The 22,055-nt window shown below is 45.8% G+C and overlaps 1 protein-coding gene across 3 annotated transcripts in view; it reads left to right on the top strand.

The window, feature by feature from the left end:
* heatr3 (HEAT repeat containing 3) overlaps positions 1-20,485 on the top strand; it is a 61,797-nt gene extending 41,312 nt beyond the window's left edge. For 2 of the 3 annotated variants that reach the window (XM_059992887.1, XM_059992890.1), the window contains 4 exons: positions 18,551-18,639; positions 19,258-19,404; positions 19,624-19,800; positions 19,978-20,485. In XM_059992887.1, coding sequence (XP_059848870.1) covers positions 18,551-18,639; positions 19,258-19,404; positions 19,624-19,800; positions 19,978-20,091 — 527 coding nt within the window. In that variant the 3' untranslated portion in view covers positions 20,092-20,485. Of the gene's footprint in view, positions 1-18,550; positions 18,640-19,257; positions 19,405-19,623; positions 19,801-19,977 lie in introns of those variants that run through there. The other variant, XM_059992889.1, reaches the window with a different exon arrangement.
* The last annotated feature ends 1,570 nt before the right edge of the window (positions 20,486-22,055 follow it).

Below are 22,055 nucleotides of genomic sequence, written 5' to 3'. Positions count from 1 at the left end.
GACCTCATCCTTATGTTGGAGTCCATTATTAACCACTGAAGTCAGGCAAACTATGTCTATTATAATTTTCTGTCTTCTGCCTCTGGTCCCTTTGTAAAGAGTGGATGACATTTGCAATTAACTAGTCCTCTGGAATCATGACAGAATCCAGTGATTCTCGAAAGATCACTACTAATGCTTCCACCCTCTCTTCAGCTACCTCTTTCAGAATGCTGGTGCATAGTCTATTTGGTCCAGGTGACTCATCTACCTTCAAGTCTTTCAACTCCTTAGTTAGAGCTACTACTTTGACTTCTGCTCCCTGACGCATTCAAATTTCTGGCATGGTGCTGCTCTCTTCCACAGGGAAGATTGGTGCAAAATATTTGTTCAGCTTTTTTCATCCTTGCCTCTTATGGCTGCGGAGCGGGAGATCACAGAGTGCTGGAGATTGTTCACTGCTGTGTTTATGCGACTGTTTAAAAAGAGGTGCCTGTCGGGACTTGTCTGTGGAATGGGAGATCACAGAGAGTGTTGGAGACAGTTCCTTGTGGAGTTTACACACAAGTTTTTTAAAGCGAGTGGGGCATGTGGAGTGGGAGATTGCTTGGGTAGTTAGTAACTTAGCAAGGGCTAATAAAAAGAAGCAAACACATAAGCGAAGTGGCCATTGTGTGAGTGGGCCAGTGTTAGTGGTCAGGCTGTGGCTCAACGGGCTTCAGTGAGAACAGGCAAAGGCCAAGGGTGCTGGGACTTTTGAAGTCGTTTATTTGATTGTACAACTTAAGCTTGAGAATTTAGAACCAAATGTGTAACAAGTGTAGGCAGGGTGGTAGCTAGTGGTCTCCCTGATAATTACATCTGCAGGAAGTGCACCCAATTTCATCTCCTGACTGACAAGGTCAAGGAACTGGAGCTGGGTGTACTGAGGATCATCCGGGAGCCTGAAATCCTCATGGATTAAACAGACACATGGACACTGCCAGAGTGCAGGCTTCAGATGGTAGATGGGTGACCACCAGGAGAAGTAAGGGAAGTAAGCAGTCAGTGCAGGGCACCTCTGTGGCCATTCCCCTCAGCAATAGGCATATCGCTGGGAAGGATGAGATATCGGGCTGCAGCCAGGCCAGTGGCAGTAGGGCTGAATCTGAGGGTCAGCGGGGAGAGTAAAGTTAAGCAGAGCAATAGGAGACTTGATGGTTAAGGGGACAGGCAGAGATTCTATGGCTGTGAAAGAGAAGCCAGGATGGTACGTTGCCTCCCCAGTGCTAAGGTCCAGGATGTCTCAGAACAGTTGCGGAATATTCAGTGTTTACTTTGACAAGGAGCCATGCATGAGCCTGCTTAATGAGCCCATAGTATTACAGGAAAGATACTAGCATGGATAGAACATAGAAATTTACAGCACATTACAGGCTCTTCAGCCCACAATGTTGTGCCGACCATGTAACCTACTCTAGAGACTGCCTACAATTTCCCTAGCGGATAGCCTTCTATTTTTCTAAGCTCCATGTACCTATCTAAGAAGCTCTGAAAAGACCCTATTGTATCTGCTTCCACCACCACTGCCAGCAGTGCATTTCATGCACTTAACACTCTCTGTGTGGAAAAACTTACTCCTGATATCCCCTTGGTACCTGTTTCCAAGCACCTTAAAGTTAAGCCCTCTTGTGTTAGCCACTTCAGCCCCGAGAATGATCAATGGCCCTCATCATATATACCTCTATCAGGTCACCTCTCATCCTCTGTCACTCCAAGGAGAAAAGGCCAAATACACTCAACCTATTTTCATATGATACACCTTCCAACCCAGGCTACATCCTTGTAACATTTCCTCTGCACTCTCTCTATCTCTCTATAGTATCCACATCCTTCCTGTAGTGAGGTGACCAGAGCTAAACATGGTATTCCAAGTGGGGACTGATCAAGGTCTTATATAGCTGTAACATTACCTCACGCTCTTGAACTCACTCCTATGGTTGATGAATGGCAACACACCATACGCCTTCTTGACAAAACGGTCAATCTGTGCAGCAGGTTTGATTGTCCTATCAACACAGACCCCAAAGTTCTCTCTGATCCTCCACACTGAGAGGTGAGTTGGGAGGGATTTTGGGGTTCTAATATTTAACTGTCATTCATTCTTTGGGGGCACTCCTCTGTTTTCATGGATGGCTGTGAAGAAAAAAGCATTTCAGGATGTATATTGTATACATTTCTCTGACATTAAGTATACCTTTGAAACTGCCAAGAATCTTACCATTTATAATATATTCTGTCTTCAAATTGGACCTACCAAAATGAACCACTTCACACTGATCTGTGTGACGATTGGCTGACTGACAGGAAACAAAGGTGGAAGAAAGAGGGCCTGTTTTGATTGGCTGTCGGTGACCAGTGGTGTTTCGCACTGGTTGGTATTGGAATCACTTCTTTTCACATAATGTCAACTATATGGATGACAATTGATGGCTTTGTGGCCAAATGTGCAGCATGATGCAAAGGTAGGTGGAGGGACAGGAAGTGTTCAGGAAGCACGGAGTCTGCCAAAGGACCTGACAGTTTGGGAGAATGGGGCAAAGAACTGACAGATGGAATATAGTGTTGGGAGGTGTATGGTCAGACAACTTGGTAGAAGGAATAAAGGCATAAATTATTTTTGAAATGGAGAAAATTCGATAATCAGAGGTCCAAAGGGACTTGGGAGTCCCTGTGCAGGATTCCCTAAAGGTTAACTTGCAGGTTGAGTTGGTGCTAAGGAAGGCAAAATGCAATGTTAGCATTCATTCTGAGAAAACTAGAATTGAAAAGCAAGAATGAGGCTTTATAAGGCATTGGTCAGACCGCTGGAGTATTGTGAACAGTTTGTGTATCCTCATCTAAGATGAGATCTGCTGGCACTGGAGAGTCCACAGGAGATTCCCAAGAATGATTCTGGAAATGAAAGTGTTAACATGTGAGCAGTGTTTGATGCCTCTGGGCCTGTACTTGCTGGAATTTAGAAGAATGAGGGGGTGGGGTATCTCATTGAAACCTATTGAATATTGAAAGGCCTAAGTAACTTGGATGTGGAGAGGATGTTTCCTATTGTGGGTCCATCAAGGACCAGTGCGCACAGCCTCAGAATACAGAGATGTCTGTTTAGAACAGAGATAAGAAGGAAGTTCTCTGGCCAGAGGGTGGTGAATCTGTAAAATTCACAGCTGTGTATATATTAAGCGGAAGTTATAGGTTCTTGGCTAGTGAAGCTGATAAAGGTTCCGGGGAGAAGGCAGGAGAATAGGGTTGAGAGGGATAATAAATCAGCCATGATGGAATGGCAGAGCAGACTTAATGGACCAAGTAGCCTAATTCTGCTCCTCTATCTTATGGTCTTGTACTCTCAAGGGGGAGGGGAGCAGCTATGTTGTGGTGCACAATGGCAACAATGACATTGGTAGGAAACAGGAAGAGGTCCTGCGCAGTGAGTATGGGGAGTTAGGAAAGAGGCCGCAGGATTTGAAGCTGTTAGGTGTTAGCAGAGCAAGAATTCCAAGATGGCAATTTCTGGATTACTCCCAGTGCCACGTGCTAGTAAGGGTAGGAAAAGGATGATAGTACAGATGAATGAGTGGCTGAGGAACTGGTGCAGGAGGCAGGGTTTGAAAGCATAGAAAACCTACAGCACAATACAGGCCCTTCGGCCCACAAAGTTGTGCCGAACATGTCCCTACCTTAGAAATTACTAGACTTACCCATAGCCCTCTATTTTTCTAAGCTCCATGTACCTATCCAAAAGTCTCTTAAAAGACCCTATCATATCCGCCTCCACCACCGTTGCTGGCAGCCCATTTCAAGCACTCACCACTCTCTGAGTAAAAAACACCCTTGACATCTCCTCTGTACCTACTCCCCAGCACCTTAAACCTGTGTCCTCTTATGGTAACCATTTCAGCCCTGGGAAAAATCCTCTGACTATCCACACGATCAATGCCTCTCATCATCTTATACACCTCTATCAGGTAATCTGTCATCCTCTGTTGCTCCAAGGAGAAAAGGCCGAGTTCACTCAACCTATTCTCATAAGGCATGCTCCTCAATCCTGGCAACATCCTTGTAAATCTCTTCTGCACCCTTTCTATGGCTTCCACATCCTTCCTGAACTGAGCACAGTACTCCAAGTGGGGTCCGACCAGGACCTGCAACATTACCTCTCGGCTCCTAAATTCAATTCCACGATTGATGAAGGCCAATACATAGTACTCCTTCTTAACCACAGAGTCAACCTGTGCAGCTGCCTTGAGTGTCTAATGGACTCGGACCCCAAGATTCCTCTGATCCTGCACACTGCCAAGAATCTTACCATTAATACTATATTCTGCCATCATATTTGACCTACCGAAATGAACCACTTCACACTTCTCTGGGTTAAACTCCATCTGCCACTTCTCAGCCCAGTTTTGTATCCTCTCAATGTCCAGCTGTAACCTCTGACTGCATATCCACACTATCCACAAAACCTCCAACTAACGTTTGTGTCATCAGCACACTTACTAACCCATCCCTCCACTTCCTCACCCAGGTCATTTTTTAAAATCACGAAGAGTAAGGGTCCCAGAACAGATCCCCGAGGCACTCCACTGGTCACCGACCTCCATGCAGAATATGACCCGTCTATAACCACTCTTTGCCTTCTGTGGGCAAGCCAGTTCTGGATCCACAAAGCAATGTCCCCTTGGATCCCGTGCCTCCTTACTTTCTCAATAAGCCTTTCATGGGATACTTATCAAATGCCTTGCTGAAATCCATATACACTACACCTGCTGTTCTTCCTTCATCAATGTGTTTAATCACATCCTCAAAAAAATTCAATCAGGCTTGTAAGGCATGACCTGCCCTTGACAAAGCTATGCTGACTATTCCTAATCATATTATACCTCTCCAAATGTTCATAAATCCTGCCTCTCAGTATCTTCTCCATCAGCTTACCAACCACTGAAGTAAGACTCACTGGTTTATAATTTCCTGGGCTATCTCTACTCCCCTTCTTGAATAAAGGAACAACATCTGCAACCCTCCAATCCTCCGGAACCTCTCCTGTCCCCACTGATGATGCAAAGATCATCACCAAAGGCTCAGCAATCTCCTCCCTCACCTCCCACAGTAACCTGGGGTACATCTTGTCCGGTCCTGGCAACTTATCCAACTTGATGCTTTCCAAAAGCTCTAGCACATCCTCTTTCTTAATATCTACATGCTCAAGCTTTGCAGTCTGCTGCAAGTCATCACTACAATCGCCAGGATCCTTTTCCATAGTGAATACTGAAGTAAAGTATTCATTAAGCACCTCTGCTATTTCCTCCGGTTCCATGCACACTTTCCCACTGTCACACTTGATCGGTCCTATTCTCTCACGTCTTTTCCTCTTGCTCTTCACATACTTGTAGAATGCCTTGGGGTTTTCCTTAATCCTGCCCACCAAGGCCTTCTCATGGCCTTTCTGGCTCTCCTAATTTCCTTCTTAAGCTCCTTCCTAGTAGCCTTATAAACTTATAGATCTCTAACATTACCTAGCTCTCTCAACCTTTTGTCAGATTTTCATTTCTTCTTGACAGTATTACAGCCTTCGTACACCATGGTTCCTGTACCCTACTATAGCTTCTCTGTCTCATTGGAATGTACCTCTTCAGAACTCCACACTAACATCCCCTGAACGTTTGCCACATTTCTTCCGTACTTTTCCCTGAGAACGTCTGTTTCCAATTTAAGCTTCCAATTTCCTGCCTGATAGCCTCATAATTCCCCTTACTCCAATTAAACGCTTTTCTAACTTGTCTGTTCCTATCTCTCTCCAATGCTATTGTAAAGGAGATAGAATTGTGATCACTATCTCCAAAGTGCTCTCCCACTGAGAGATCTGTCACCTGACCAGGTTCATTTCCCAATACCAAATCAAGTACAGCCTCTCCTCTTGTACGCTTATCTACATACTGTGTCAAGAAACCTTCCTGAACACACATAACAAACTCCACCCCATCTAAACCCCTTGCTCTAGGGAGATGGCAATCGATATTTGGGAAATTAAAATCTCCTATCACGACAACTCTGTTACTATTACACCTTTCCAGGATCTGTTTCCCTATCTGCTCCTCAATATCCCTGTTACTATTGGGTGGCCTGTAAAAAAAACACCCGGTAGAGTTAATGACTGTTCCTAACCTCCACCCACAGAGACTCAGTATGCATTTCCTCCATGCCGTCCATGGAGCCATGACACTACCTCTGATCAGATTGCCATGCCCCCACCTCTTTTGCCTTCCTCCCTGTCCTTTCTGAAACATCTAAAACCCGGCACTTGAAGTATCCAATCTTGTCCCTGAGCCATCTACGTCTCTGTAATGGCCACCATATCATAGCTCCAAGTACTGATCCACACTCTAAGCTCATCCGCTTTATTCACAATACTCCTTGCATTAAAATAGACACATCTTAAACCTTCAGTCTGAGCGCATCCCTTCTCTGTCACCTGCCTATCTTACTTCTCGCTCTGTCAACAAGCTTTCTCTATTTGTGAGCTAACCTCCTCTTCAGTTCGGTTCCAATCCCCAACAATTCTAGTTTAAACTCTCCCCAGTAGCCTTAGCAAACCTCCCTGCCAGCATATTGGTCCACCTGGGATTCAAGTGCAACCTGTCCTTTTTGTACAGGTTACATCTGCTCCAAAAGAGGTTCCGATGATCCAGAAATCTGAATCCCTGCCCCCTGCCATGTATTTATCCTCCACCTCATCCTATTCCGATTCTCACTGTCGCATGGCACAGGCAGTAATCCCAAGATTAATACCTTTGCTGTCCTGCTTCTCAACTTCCTTCCTAACTCCCTGTAGTCTTTTTTCAGGACCTCTTCCCTTTTCCTACCTATGTCATTGGCACCAATATGGACCACGACCTCTGGCAGGATATCTTGGATGTGATCTGAAACATCCTGGACCCTGGCACCTGGGAGACAAACTACCATCTGAGTTTCTTTCCTGCATCCACAGAATCACCTGTCTGACCCCCTAACTTTAGAGTCCCCTATCATTTCTACCTTCCTCTTCCTTTCCCTACCTTCCTGAGCCACAGGGGGCCAGACTCTGTTCCAGAGGCACGATCACTGTCTCTTCCCCCAGGTAGGCTTTTCTTCCCCCCCCCCCCCCCAAAAAGGTTCTTGGATCCTTGGAACCTCTTCTGGAGCAGGGGTGACCTTTGCAAAGTTACCAAAGCTGGAGGAGAACCAATATTCAGGCCAGGAGGTTCGCTACTGCTACTCAGGAGGGTTCGAGCTAGTTTGGCGGGGGTGGGGGGGGATGGGAACCATAGTACCAGGTCAGATTGTGGAAGGAAGGTCAATGTCAGGGTCAGTAAAAAAAAAACAGGCAGAAAAATAATATATAAGTTGGAACAGATCATTTGAAGTGCATACGTTTTAATTTATGGAGTGTTATGGGTAAAGATGATGAACTTGGAGCATGGGTCAGTACATGGAACTATATTGTTGTGGCCATTACAGAGATGTGCTTGAGAGAGGAACAGGAGTGGGTGCTTAATGTCCCAGGATTTCAATGTATTAGAAAAATAGAGAGGGAGGTAAAAGAGGTGGGGTTGTTGCGCTAGAAATTAGGGACAATATCCCAGCTGCATGCAAATAAGACATAATGGAAGGTTCGTCCACTGTCTCTGTATGAGTAGAATCAAAAAAGGGAAGGCTACAATCACTCTGATAGGATTGTACTACAGACTACCCCTGCCCCCAATAGCAACTGGGATATTAAGGAACAGAAATGCAGGCAGATTAAGGAAATGTGCAAAATCAAAAGCATTGTTGCTTTAGGGAACTTCAACTTCCCTGATATAAGCTAGGACCTTAGTGCAAGAAGTTCAGATGGGTGCATCCAAGTTCCTTTTTTATAATCAATATGTAGATAGTCCAAGAAGAGGAGGGGTTTTACTGGATCTGGTGTTGGCTAATGAGCCTGGCTAGGTGACTAACCTTTCAGTGGGTGAGCAGTTGGGGAACTGTGACCACAGCTCCTGAAGTTTTAAGGTAGCTATAAATGTGGATAAATATGGACCTTGTGGGAAAGTATAAAACTGAAGCAGGATAAGTTCAAAGTTCAGAGTAAATTTATTATCAAAGTACACATATGTCACCATATACAACCCTGAGGTTCATTTTCTTGTGAGCATACTCAATAAATCCATAATAGAATAATGACCATAATAAAATCAATGAAAGACTGGACTAATTTGGGCATTTAAGCAGTGTACAAAAGATGCAAACTGTGCAAATACAAAAAGAAGAAATAATAAATAAATATCAAGAACATGAGATGCAGCAACCTTGAAAGTGAGTCCTTGGGTTGTGGGAACATTTCAGTGATGGGCAAAATGAAGTTGTGAAGTTATCCCTTTTGGTTTAAGAGCTTGATGGTTGAAGGGTTTGTAACTGTTCCTGAACCTGAGTCCTGAGGCTCCTGTACCTTTTTTCCTTTAGCAGCAGCGATTAGAGAGCATGGCTGGGCGACAGGGTTCCCTGATGATGCATCCTGCTTTCCTGCGACAATGCTTTGTGTAGATGTGCTCAACGGTGGGGAGGGCTTTACCCGTGTGGACTGGGCAGTATCACTACTTTTTGTAGGATTATCTGTTCAAGGGCATTTGGAGTTTCCATACCAGTCTATGATGCAGAGAGTCTCTCCACCACACAGCTATAGAAGTTTGTCAAAATTTTAGATGTCATTTTCACTCTTCACAAGCTCCTGAGGAAGTAGAGGTGCTGTCATGCTTTCTTCTTCATAGTTGTACTTATGTGCTGGGCCTATGACAAGTCCTCCGAAATGGTAACATTGAGGAATCCAAAGTTGCTGACCCTCTCCACCTCTAATCCTCTGGTGAGGACTGGCTCATGGTCCTCTGGTTTCCAACTTTTGGTCAATAATCAACTTGTTGGTCTTCCTGACATCCAGTAAGAGGTTGTTATTGTGGCACCACTCAGCCAGATTTTTAATCTCTGTCCTATATGCTGATCCAGCACCAACTTTAATTTGGCCTACAACAGTGTTGTCACTATCAAACAAAAATGGCATTGGATCTGTGCTTAGTCACATTCTTAAGTGTAAAGTGAGTAGAGCAGGGCACCACAGCACACAGCCCTGTGGTGCACCTGTGTTGATGGAGATTGTGGAGGAGATGTTGTTAATCCGAATTTACTAGGGTCTGCAAGTGAAAATTCTGGATGCAGCAATACAGCTTGATGGGTTCACAATACACCGCCAAGATAGGACTGCTGAGCCTTTCAAAGGCAGAGGAGGGCAGAGTATGTTTTATGATCAGCTCCTTGTGGTGTACAAACATTGCAGTGCTGTCCTAATCCTGCTCACCCAACCTGGAACATCTCACAATCAAGTGTCATCGTGCCGCGTGAGATTCCAGCGATCATCTTGGTGTACATCCCAGCTAAGGCCATTGTCAAACAGGCTGTGGACGAACTGAGCCATGTAATAAACAGGCATGAAACAGTGCTTCCTGAAGCCTTTCCTATCATTTGGGGGATTTTAACTAGGCCAGGTCCCTAAATAATTATTAACAACGAATCACTTGCAGTATCAGAGGAACCAACACACTGGACCACTGTTGCCCCACCATCAAGAGAGCATACCCTCACTTTGGAAAGTCTGATCTTCTGTACTTCTACTCTCTGAGAGATGGTAGACTGCAGCACCAGCAGTGAGGACTAAGAAGGTATGGGCAAGGGATGTACAGGATTGCTTTGAATTGGTGGACTGGACAGTATTCAGGGATTCATCTTCAGGTCTGAATGAGTACACCACTACTGTCACTGACTTAATTTAAAGTCTGGGTGGATGAGTGTGTGCCTATGAGAACTTACTGTACATACCCAAATCAAAAGCTGTGGATGAACCAGGAGATCTGCGGCATTCAAGTCTGGTGACCCAAGTCTGTCCAAGAAAACCAAGTATGACAAGAGCAAAGGAACAATTCTGAATGAGGTTGGAGGCAGAATCAAATGCACGTCATCTCTGGCAGGGTTTGCAGGCCATCACTTTGAAGGATGTAAAGCTTAGCATCATGAACGGCAGTGATGCGTCACTCCCAGATGAGAGTGCTTTTTGTGCACACTTTGAAAGGGGGAATAAAATGACAGCTACGAGGATCCATGCAGCACCTGGTGACCCTGTGACCTTTGTCTCAGAGACCAATGCCTGGCTGTCTTTCAAGAGGGTGAACCCTTACAAGGAGATAGGCCCCAAAGGAGTACCTCTTAGGGCCTTGAAAATCTGTGCCAGCCAACTGGCTGGGGTGTTCAAAGACTTTCAATTTTCCATTACTACAGTAGGAAGTTCCCACCTGCTTCAAAGGGGCAACAATTATGCCTGTGTATAAGAAGGGCAGGGTGAGCTGCCTTAAAGACTATTGTCCAGTAGCGCTCACATCTGTGTTGAAATGCTTTAAGAGTTGGTTATACCGAGAATTAACTCCTGTTTCAGCAAGGACTTGGGCCCACTGCAGTTTGCTTATCGCCATAATAACGTCTATAGTCATGCAATCTCATTGGCTCTTCATGCAGCTTTGGGTCAAATGCCTATGTCTGGATGCTTTCTATTGTCTACAGTTCAGTGTTTAACACAATCGTTCCTATAGTTCTGATCGAAAAGCTCCAGAACCTGGGCTTCTCTCTGCAATTGGATCCTCGACTTCCTTAACCGGAAGGCCACAATCTTTGTAGATTGGAAACAACGTCTCCACCTTGCCAACAGTCAACACTGGCGCACCTGTGGCTGCATGGCTATGCAGAGCTCAAAGGCCATCTATAAATTTGTTGACGACGCAGCTGTTGGCAGAATTTCAGATGGTGATGGAAGGGTGTACAGGAGCAAGATGTATAAGCTAGTTGAGTGGTGTTACAGCAACAGATGCGGACTTCAGAAAGGGTAAGATGTGGGAACACGCACCAGTCCTCATAGAGGAATTGGAAGTGGAAAGAATGAGCAATTTCAAGTTCCTGGGTGTCAATATTTCTGAGGATCTATCCTGGACCGAACATATTGATGCAATTACAAAGAAGGCATGACAGCGGCTATATTTCATTAGATGTTTGAGGAGATTTGGTATACACTGACAGTAATACAGTTTTATTTTTCTATTATTATGTATTGCATTGTACTGCTGCCACAAAGACGACAGATTTCATGACATATGCTGGTGACATTAAACCTGATTTGGATTCTGAAAATCGGAGGATCCAATTGCACAAAGCAGTATTGAGGTCAAGATCTTGAAGCTTATTGATTAGTTTTGAGGAGGTGATTGTACTGAATGCGAAGTTGAAGTCAATGAAGAGTATCCTGATGTATGCATCTTTGCTGTCCAGATGTTCTGGGGTTGAGTGAAGGGCTAATGAGATGGCATTTACGATGGACCTGTTGCTCCAGTAGGCAAATTGAAACAGGAGTTGTGTTTCATCATCATCCTCTCAAAACACTTCATCATTGTATATGTAGGTGCTATTGGATGATAGTCATTGAGGCAGGTTGCCATGTCCTCCTTCGGCACCAGTATAAGAGAAGTCTGCTTGAAGTAATTGGGTACCTTTGACTGCTGTAGCAAGAGGTTAAAGTCCTCAGTGAACTCTCCAGCCAGTTAATCAGCACAGGTCTTTAGTACTTAGCCATGAGAGCATTAGGTAGGAACTGGACAGAGTTAATTGGGAACAGCTGGTTTTGGGCAAGTCCACATTCAACATTTGGAGGTATTTAAAGACAGAATCCAGGGCGGGTATGTTCTGATCACAACGAAGGACAAGGATGGCAATTTAAGAGAACCTTGGATGTCAAAAGAGGTGATGAATTTAGTTACAAAGGAAAAGGATAAATATGTAAAGGTAAGGAAGCTAGAATCAAACAGAGCCCTTGAGGATTCTAAAGAAACAGAAAAGACCTCAAGAAAAGAATTGGGAAAGCCAAGAGTGGCCATGAAAAGTCCTTGGCTAGTGTGATTAAAAAGAATCACAAGGCATTTTATACATACATTGTGCAAGAGGATAATTACGGAGAGGGTAGGACCACTCAGGAATTAAGGGGGGAGCATTTGCTTGGATATGCAAGATGTGGGTGAGGTCTTTAATGAGTATTTTAGAATTAATTATCCTTAACAAGTACATCATTATTTACCAAGGAGAAGGACGTGGAGGATCGGGAGATCAGTGCCAAGTATATTGATATGCTAGGGCATTTCAAGGTAAAAGGGGAGTTTGTGTTGGGTCTCTTCAAGAGTATTAAGGTGTTTAAGCCCTCAGAGCCTAGATCATTAAGAAAGGCAAAAGAAGAGATTGTTGGGTCCTTGACTGATATTTTCATAGCCTCTCTAGCCACAGGTGAGGTAAAAGGTGTTTAGTTAGGTATATGCATGAGAGGAAAATGGAAGGGTATGGACATATCCCAGCTGGTGTCCGCTTCCAATCAACTTTGGCCAGCTCCTTTCACGTGCCTCAGTAGTTCCATTTACTCCACATTTGGTTTTTAGCTTCTCCCTTTCAAACTGAATGGTGAATTCTATCATATTCTTTTACCTTAAGCTCCCTATCCCTAATCAAATCCGGTTCATTACACAACACCCAATCCAGGATTGCCTTTTTCCTAGTGGGCTCAACCACAAGCTGCACAAAAGAGCCATGTTTAGGGATTTAACTAATTCCTTTTCTTGGGATCCAGCACCGAACTGCATTTTGAACTTCCCCCATGATCATTGCAACTTTGCTCTTTTTACATGTCTTCTCTACCTCCTGTTGTAATTTATACCCAACATCCTGGCTGGTACTGGAAAGTCTGCATCTAACTCTCATCAGAATCTTTATACACTTGCAGTTTCCTAACTCTTCTCACAAGGATTCTACAATTTCTAATCTTGTGTCAGTTCTTTCAAAGAATTTGATTTAATTGTATTTACTAACAAAGCTACTCACCCTTCTCTGCCTTTCAATACTTAGAGTATCCTTGGATGTCAAACTCTCAGCTATGATCTTCTTTCAACCATCTCTCTGTGATGCCCATGCCATACCTACCAATTTCTAACTGCACTACAAGATCATCTAACTTACTACATATACTGTGTGCATGCAAATATAACACCTTCTATTCTGTATTCACCATCCTTCTTTTGAATTTTTGCCTCCATGTTGCCTGAAGTTAAATTTTAATTCCTTTCTAAACTTCTAGTCTTATTCTTTATTCTGGAGATTTCAGTAACCTCTTTTGTACTCTCTTTTCACATTATCCATAATTTTCCAAGCTGTTAAACTCAACCCTTTCACAAATAAGAGAAATATGCAGTTGCTGGAAATCCAAGTAACACACACAAAATGCTGGAGGAACTCAGCAGGCCAGGCAGCAGCTATGGAAAAAAATTACTGTTGACGTTTCAGGTCAAGGTGTCAGCTGTACTTTTTTCCATAGTTGCTGCCTGGCCTGCTGAGTTCCTCCAGCGTTTTGTGAATGGTGCTTGAACTCAATCCTCTACTTTTTATTTTAAAGCCCTATCCACAGCCCTAGTTATGCAATTTGTCAGGACCCTGGTCACAGCGTTGTTACATCACTGTTCATGCACCTCCAGTCAAAACAACATCCTCCATCACTACCTTCTCCTCTGTGCCCAAGCCAATTTTAAAATCCATTCTACGAAGATTCCATGGATCCAATGAGCTTTAATTTTTTGGACCAACCTAGCATGAGGGACCTTGTTGGAAACTCCAGTGAAGTACATATATATCCACTGCCTCACCTTCCATCGATCGTTTTTGTCACCTCCTCAAAAGTTGGGTACAAACACCTCAGCACACATCCACACTGACTATCCCTAGATCCCACCTCAAAGAAATGTCTCCAGTAGTTTCCTTTCCATTAATACAAGGCTCACAGACTTCTATTTCCTTGTTTGTCCCTACTTTTCTTAAACATAGGAACATTGTTGTCTATTTTCCAGCTCTCTGGATCCTTGCCTTTGATAACAAATGGTACATATGTAGCGGTGTGCTACACGCAGCGCTAAAATTACGACACGGAGTCGGTAACTGCAGTCGAAGGAAAAAACTTTATTCGAAAACTTCAGCCTCACTTTTAAGCCTCTGTCAACCGGCCCCCCATGGCGCAGAGGCTCCAAAGCTCTGTGCTCGCAAACCCCCGTAGGCTATCTAATTGTGAGTCGGTTCGGATACGCTAGGAAATGGGTCGCCACATAACCCCCCCCAGAACCGGCGATACACCCCCCCAATGTCCACAGTCTGGGCCAGAACCTGCTTGGGAGGTCGGCCTCTGCGCCGAGGCGCCGGAAACTCGGCCGGTTGCGCCAGGTCCACATGGGCCGGTTTGAGGCGGTCCACCGTGAAAACCTCCTCCTTCCCCCCAACGTCCAGCACGAACGTGGACCCGTTGTTCCGGAGCACCATAAACGGCCCCTCGTATGGCCGCTGCAGCGGTGGCCGATGCCCGCCCCTTCGTACAAACACAAACTTACAGTTCTGTAGGTCTTTGGGTACGCAGGTCGGGTGCCGCCCATGCTGTGAAGTGGGTATGGGGGCCAGGTTACCGAGCTTCTCGCGAAGTCTGCCCAGGACTGCTGCGGGTTCTTCCTCTTGCCCCCGTGGGGCTGGTAGGAACTCCCCGGGGACGACCAGGGGCGCGCCGTATACCAACTCGGCCGACGAGGCGTGCAGGTCGTCCTTGGGCGCTGTGCGGATGCCGAGTAGGACCCAGGGAAGCTCGTCCGCCCAGTTGGCTCCTCGCAGGCGGGCCATGAAGGCCGATTTCAGGTGATGGTGGAAACGCTCCACTAGCCCGTTCGACTGTGGGTGGTAGGCAGTTGTGTGGTGCAGCTGAGTCCCCAAAAGGCTGGCCATAGCTGACCACAGGCTGGAGGTGAACTGGGCGCCTCTGTCGGAGGTAATGTGGGCCGGTACACCAAAGCGAGATATCCAGGTGGCGATCAGGGCTCGGGTGCAAGATTCGGAGGTGGTGTCGGTGAGCGGGACCGCCTCTGGCCATCTTGTGAACCGGTCCACGATAGTCAGGAGGTAACGCGCTCTGCGCGACACTGGCAGGGGGCCCACGATATCCACATGAATGTGGTCGAAACGCCGGTGGGCGGGATGGAACTGCTGCGGTGGGGCTTTGGTGTGCCGCTGCACCTTGGCCATCTGGCAGTGCATGCACGTTCTGGCCCATTCACTGTCCTGATTGCGGAGTCCGTGCCAAACGAACCTGCTGGAAACCATCCGGACAGTTGTCCGGATGGTGGGATGCGCCAAGTTATGAATGGAGTCGAAAACGCGGCGCCGCCATGCTGTCGGGACGACTGGACGGGGCTGGCCGGTGGCGACGTCACAGAGTAGGGTCCTCTCACCCGGGCCCACGGGGAGGTCCTGGAGCTGCAGACTGGAGACTGCGGTCCTGTAACTCGGAATCTCCTCATCCGCCTGCTGCGCCTCTGCCAGTGCCTCAAAGTCTACCCCTTGGGAAAGGGCATGAACGGTAGGGCGAGAGAGCGCATCCGCCACGACATTGTCCTTACCCGAGACGTGCCGGACATCCGTCGTGTATTCAGAGATGTAGGACAGGTGGCGTTGCTGGCGGGATGACCAGGGGTCGGATGCTTTCGTAAATGCAAAGGTAAGCGGTTTGTGGTCCGTGAACGCGGTGAAGGGCCGACCTTCTAGGAAGTACCTGAAATGCCGGATTGCCAGGTAGTGCGCCAACAGTTCCCGGTCGAAAGCACTGTACTTAAGCTCGGGTGGTCGCAGGTGTTTGCTGAAAAACGCCAGGGGTTGCCAGCGACCTGCGATGAGCTGCTCCAGCACCCCACCGACTGCCGTGTTGGATGCGTCCACTGTGAGGGCGGTAGGGGTGTCCATTCTGGGATGTACTAGCATTGCGGCGTCCGCCAAAGCTTCCTTCGTTTGAACGAAAGCGGCGGCAGACTCCTCGTCCCAGGTAATGTCCTTGCTCGGACCCGACATCAGGGCGAACAGGGGGTGCATGATCCGGGCAGCTGAAGGGAGGAAGCGGTGGTAGAAATTGACCATACCTACGAATTCCTGAAGGCCTTTGATCGTGGTGGGTCGGGGGAAGTGGCGGACCGCATCTACCTTAGCGGGCAGAGGGGTTGCCCTGTCTTTAGTAATTCTGTGGCCCAGGAAGTCAATGGTATCGAGTCCGAACTGGCATTTGGCAGGGTTGATTGTAAGACCGTACTCACTCAGTCGGGCGCAGAGTTGACGGAGGTGGGACAGATGCTCCTGACGACTGCCGCTGGTTATGAGGATGTCATCCAAATAGATGAACGCGAAGTCCAGGTCCCGTCCCACCGCGTCCATTAACCGCTGGAACGTCTGTGCGGCATTCGTCAGGCGGAACGGCATGCGGAGGAACTCGAAAAGGCCGAATGGGGTGATGAGAGCCGTTTTGGGGACGTCGTCAGGATGCATCGGGATTTGATGGTATCCCCGGACGAGATCTACCTTGGAGAAGATCCGTGCGCCGTGCAGGTTTGCCGCAAAGTCCTGAATGTGCGGCACAGGGTAGCGGTCCGGTGTGGTAGCCTCGTTCAGCCTGCGGTAGTCGCCGCACGGTCTCCAGCCCCCCGTCGCTTTGGGCACCATGTGCAGGGGGGAAGCCCATGGGCTGTCGGACCGCCGGATGATCCCCAATTCCTCCATCCTCTGGAACTCCTCCTTCGCCAGTCGGAGCTTGTCCGGGGGAAGCCGCCGAGCACGGGCATGGAGGGGTGGTCCCTGGGTCGGGATGTGGTGCTGTACGCCGTGCCTGGGCATGGCTGCTGTGAACTGCGGTGCCAGAACCGATGGGAACTCCGCCAGGACCCTGGTGAAGTCGTTGTCGGACAGCGTGATGGAGCCGAGGTGAGGGGCCAGCAACTGGGCTGCACCCAGGGAGAACGTCTGAAAGGTCTCGGCGTGTACCAGTCTCTTCCTGGGCAGGTCGACCAGCAGGCTGTGAGCCCGCAAAAAATCCGCACCCAGAAGCGGTTGGGCTACGGCGGCCAGTGTGAAGTCCCACGTGAACTGGCTGGAGCCGAACTGTAGCTGCACCTGGCGGGTGCCATAGGTCCTTACGGTGCTGCCATTCACGGCCCTCAGGGGGGGACCCGGTGCCCTGCTGCGGGTGTCGTAACTCGTCGGAGGTAAAACGCTGATCTCAGCCCCAGTATCGACCAAAAACCGGAGTCCCGACCTTCTATCCCACACATACAGGAGGCTATCCCGATGGCCAGCCGCCATAGCCATCAGCGGCGGCTGGCCCTGGCGTTTCCCGGGAACTGGCAGGGCGGGCGACAACGGCGGGCTTCTGCACCCCACCGCTGGTGGTAGAAGCACCAGTGTTCATTGGGCCGGGGGTTGGTGGGCTCTGCGGCCGGGCCTGGACTGGTTTGCAGCTGGGAGCGTGGCTGGGAGATCTGTGCGATGGACGCCCCGCTCACCTTTTTGGCGTTCCACAGCAAGTCCGCCCGGGCTGCCACCTTCCGGGGGTCACTGAAATCCGCATCGGACAGCAGCAGGCGGATGTCCTCGGGCAACTGCTCCAGGAATGCCTGCTCAAACATGAGGCAGTGTTCGTCGGCGAGAGACAACATCTCATTCATTAAAGCTGATGGAGGTCTGTCGCCCAAGCCATCCAGGTGCAGTAAACGGGCAGCCCGCTCGCGCCGTGAGAGTCCGAAAGTCCTGAGGAGCAGGGCTTTGAATTCCGTGTACTTGCCGTCTGCCGGGGGCGACTGTACGAACTCCGCGACCTGGGCCGCTGTGTCCTGGTCGAGGGAGCTCACCACGTAGTAGTAGCGGGTGTCTTCTGAGGTGATCTGGCGAACGTGGAATTGGGCTTCGGCTTGCTGGAACCATAGGTCCGGGCGCTGTGTCCAGAAACCTGGCAGTTTCAACGAAACCGCATGAACAGAGGCGGCGTCGGTCATTTCTGGTCCAAAAATCGTTTGGACCGTTGGGGTCACCAATTGTAGCGGTGTGCTACACGCAGCGCTAAAATTATGACACGGAGTCGGTAACTGCAGTCGAAGGAAAAAACTTTATTCGAAAACTTCAGCCTCACTTTTAAGCCTCTGTCAACCGGCCCCCCATGGCGCAGAGGCTCCAAAGCTCTGTGCTCGCAAACCCCCGTAGGCTATCTAATTGTGAGTCGGTTCGGATACGCTAGGAAATGGGTCGCCACACAGAGATATTTGTCAAAACCGCAGCTGTCTCCTCTCTTGCCTCTCTCAATAACCTGGGATAGACTCTATCAGACTCTGGGAACTTATCCACTTATTGTTCTTCAAGAGCCAAGACAGCACTCTCCTGTTATCAACCTGCCTGGGAAGCAAACAGAAATTCTTGGCCTAATGTATCTACTGTATAGCATGCGATCCATGCTATAGTGAATTTGAATAGCTCAAATTCATCTGTTTAATGTAATTATATTTGTTTGTGTCATGTAGTACTGGTTTTGATTTTGTTTGTTTAATTTTATTTGCAGAGATAACAAAAGACTCAGAATTCTTAGAGGCCGTGACAAGTGCTATTAGATCATCGATGCAGATAATGTCGTCCCATAATCTTCCTCAAGTAAGACAGTCGATTTTTGAACAATATTTGACATTTTAAAGGCAGTCTTTAAACGTTTGTTTCAAAAGAATCTGCAAGAGGTTGCAGTTACCATAAATATATAATTGATGTGTGGGTTCTAAACACCCTTTATAATTTTAAACTGTTGAATTTTTCATGTCTAAGGTCAGTCCAAAGTGGGGTTTGTCCAAATGAGTATGGACTCTGTTTTCCTTTATTCAGACGTTCCTAAAATTTGTCTAGGCTAGGTGTGTTCAAATGGAGACAAAAATGATTCTATGTCGTAGTTGGAAAATAAAAGAAAATCCTGGTTCTGAGGTAAAAATACTGTCCACTGGAATTTGACCAATGCACACAATGTTATCCAAATCTATAATGATGAAGCACCAAAGATTACTATAATAAAGAAATGCACTAAGTTAAGGTGGAAAGATATAGTATATTGTGATGTAGTTCTTGAGCTTGTCTCATCTTGGCCAGTAACATTATAGTTGCAGATTTGGCTTTTCAGGTTGCGCACAACTGATAACTCAGAAACATTCATATCCCAGTTAATATTTTGCCCAACTACTTCTCAACAACCCATCTCATTTTAACCCTTTCTTTTCCATCATAAAGCAATGTATGAGTGCAGAGCAGCTGATGATGATATGTGAAGCAGGAGCCCAATGCGAAAACATCAGTACTCGAGTCAACGTGGTTGCCATGATGGGAATTAGTGGTAATGTACTTTCCAAGGTGGATAACACAGCTGAAACTCTCAAGGTATCAGAAGATAATATACTATATAAAATATCCTGTTTATGTAATTCTGTGCCTGATTTTAAAACAAATTGTATTGACTTAGTTAATTATATAAACATACAAACAGATCTCTGTTGTAGAAGCCATGCACCCACTGTGTAGCCAAGTGAAAAATGTCAGTTGCCAACATCATTGGTAAATATTTTATCTTGTTTCATACTATGTGTTTGTAAATTGCAGATGATGGGTAATTTTTTGCTCCAAGTAGTCACCAAGGATTCTTCACTCGTCGTCGTAGGTGAAGCCCTGGATGCCATCATTGATGTCTTTGCTGATGGAAAAGAGGCAGATAAAGCAGCAGATGAGATGAAGCTGGTCCATATTCTGAAGTCTTTCCAGCCAGTTTTCAAATTGAAGGTAATTGTTGTAAAACACATTGCATTAGCTGTAATTATATACACATAGTATCGAAGGTCTTGTGTTTTTCAGTGAGACTTTGATCCTGCTTTGTAAAGTGACAGTTCAACAAATTTACATAAATATAAAAATTACTTTACATGATCATATTTCTCTAATTGTAAACTTTTGTCTTAGATCCAAAAGGAAGTGAAAGGTAACCTTACTCCAGATCAACGATTGGTCCTTGACAACGTGAAGCTCAATCTACGGCGATTTATTGCCTACCGTGAAGCCTTAATGAAAAAATAAGCAGAGATTCACGAAAGCTGGTTTGAAGTTGAGCCACTATTCATATTTTTCACTTGAGAACTTGTTCCAGCATTCACATGTAAAATGGTTATATCTGGTGATCAGTTTATAAAATCAAGCTTTAGGCATAAAATATTTTTATTAAATATTCAGTATAGTTTTTAAAGACTTTTTAAATTGGTCAGAATAGTTCAATCCATGATTACATAGAAAAACAATTTTTTTTAATTCTCTTATATTGGTCAAGTTTGAAAGCTCTTTTCAGTACATAAATTAAATCACAAGTGGTTTTGTAACATGACAAGTATTGCATATAGTGCAAACAACTACCGTCAATCAAAGGAAACACTTGGAAGAAGATTGATTTTAATAAAGTTTAAATTTTATGTATAAACATTTATCTTCAACTCTATCTCAGGATGGCAAATATTCTAGGTGGGAAATTTGTCAGGGAACTGCACATCTTGAATAGTTAAATTGCAACTACACTCACCCATTATGAATTGGAGTGTCCTTCTGACACTCAAGGGTGTAGAGTACTTCAGCTTTTCTGAACAGCTTGGCATCTTTCTCGTCAATGACGTCAGAATCCCAAAGGCATGGAGAGAAGGATAAAGCTTAAACTGTACCAGGAATCAACCCTTATACGGTGCACGAGTCTGAAAAGTGTTTACACATCAAATTATCTGGCTTTCGTCCACTACTGTTACTTGCTGTAATGGAAGGAGTTTTGTAATCTTTTATATATGCTGCATTTTTGTGCCTGAAGTGATTCATTGCTGAAAACTTGCAGTGCTTTGAAGCTGGTAATAATTTTGCTCCACGGAATACAAACTGGTTTGTAGAAGGGAACTCTACTTTGTATCCTCAGCAAAGATGAAGTATTATTCCAAGCCCTTAATACACATTAGATGCATCAATATCCTGGAATCCTAGCTGTATTTGGATCCTGGGATCTAATCCAGATGGCTGTTTGCCAGCTTGTCAAAGTAGTTGATGGTCTCCAGTCAGGTGCATGACTAGATTAGGAAATGTCATCAACCAGACTTTGAGGCAAAGTTCTCGTAATTACTTATATTGAATAGATGTTGGATGCTTTGCAGAAACAAATCACAGTTGTTACTTCCATCCATCTGCTCAAGAGCTTTGGTTGGTAGGAGTGCTTTGAATGAAGAGGGCAAATCATGAATATAGCAAAATAGTGATGAGCTGTTTGTTATGCCTTTCAGCCACTATCTTATTCAAAGTTGAGCAGAGTGACCTATTCCTATTTCTGTCTATCTTTGTGTGTTCACCTTAAGAAGTTATTTTCATGTCAGCTTGGTTGAATTTTCACAAGCTTTCATTTCGAAGTGATGAGAAGTGGCAGTTATTACATCTTGCCTCCATTCTTCTGTGGATGTTTGTAGTCATGACACACATATTTGAGCATTCAAAGATCCTCTTTATTAAAGTACAAGTATTCATGTCAACAGATTGTATTGAATTAGATGGGTACATGAAAGCAGTTTCCAGTGGTACTTGGATTAAACAAGGTCCAGCTTGTTTGGTTATAAATAGGCACTGAATATGATTAGAAACATAAGATAGTTGGAAATGTGCTTCTGAGTAATATAAAATGGAACTGAGTAGTAGCCCATTTGCCATCTATAGAATATTCAGATACAGGGGAAAGGATCTTGCAGATCAGTTTAATAATGGTGCTAACCTAACTTGGAGGAAGAGCTGCAATTTAAACTTGTTTATGCTTCAAATTCCAAATAACAATTTCCCTTAAAATATTTTTATCATAACTGTAGTAGGATGCTTTGTTGAAAAGAAAGATTGTGGCTTCTACATTTTTTGCTTCACAACCCCTAGGGATGCCATGCTGACAAGACGTAGGAGCAGAATTAAGCCATTCAGTCCACTGAGTCTTCTCTGCCATTCGATCATAGCTGATTTATTTTCTCTCCTAATCTGTT

The sequence above is a fragment of the Hypanus sabinus genome, chromosome 17 (genome assembly GCF_030144855.1).
Source record: "Hypanus sabinus isolate sHypSab1 chromosome 17, sHypSab1.hap1, whole genome shotgun sequence".
NCBI classification, from domain to species: Eukaryota; Metazoa; Chordata; class Chondrichthyes; order Myliobatiformes; family Dasyatidae; genus Hypanus; species Hypanus sabinus.
The sequence above is the reverse complement of the archived record's forward strand: the minus strand, read 5'-3'. Positions and strand labels throughout refer to the sequence as shown.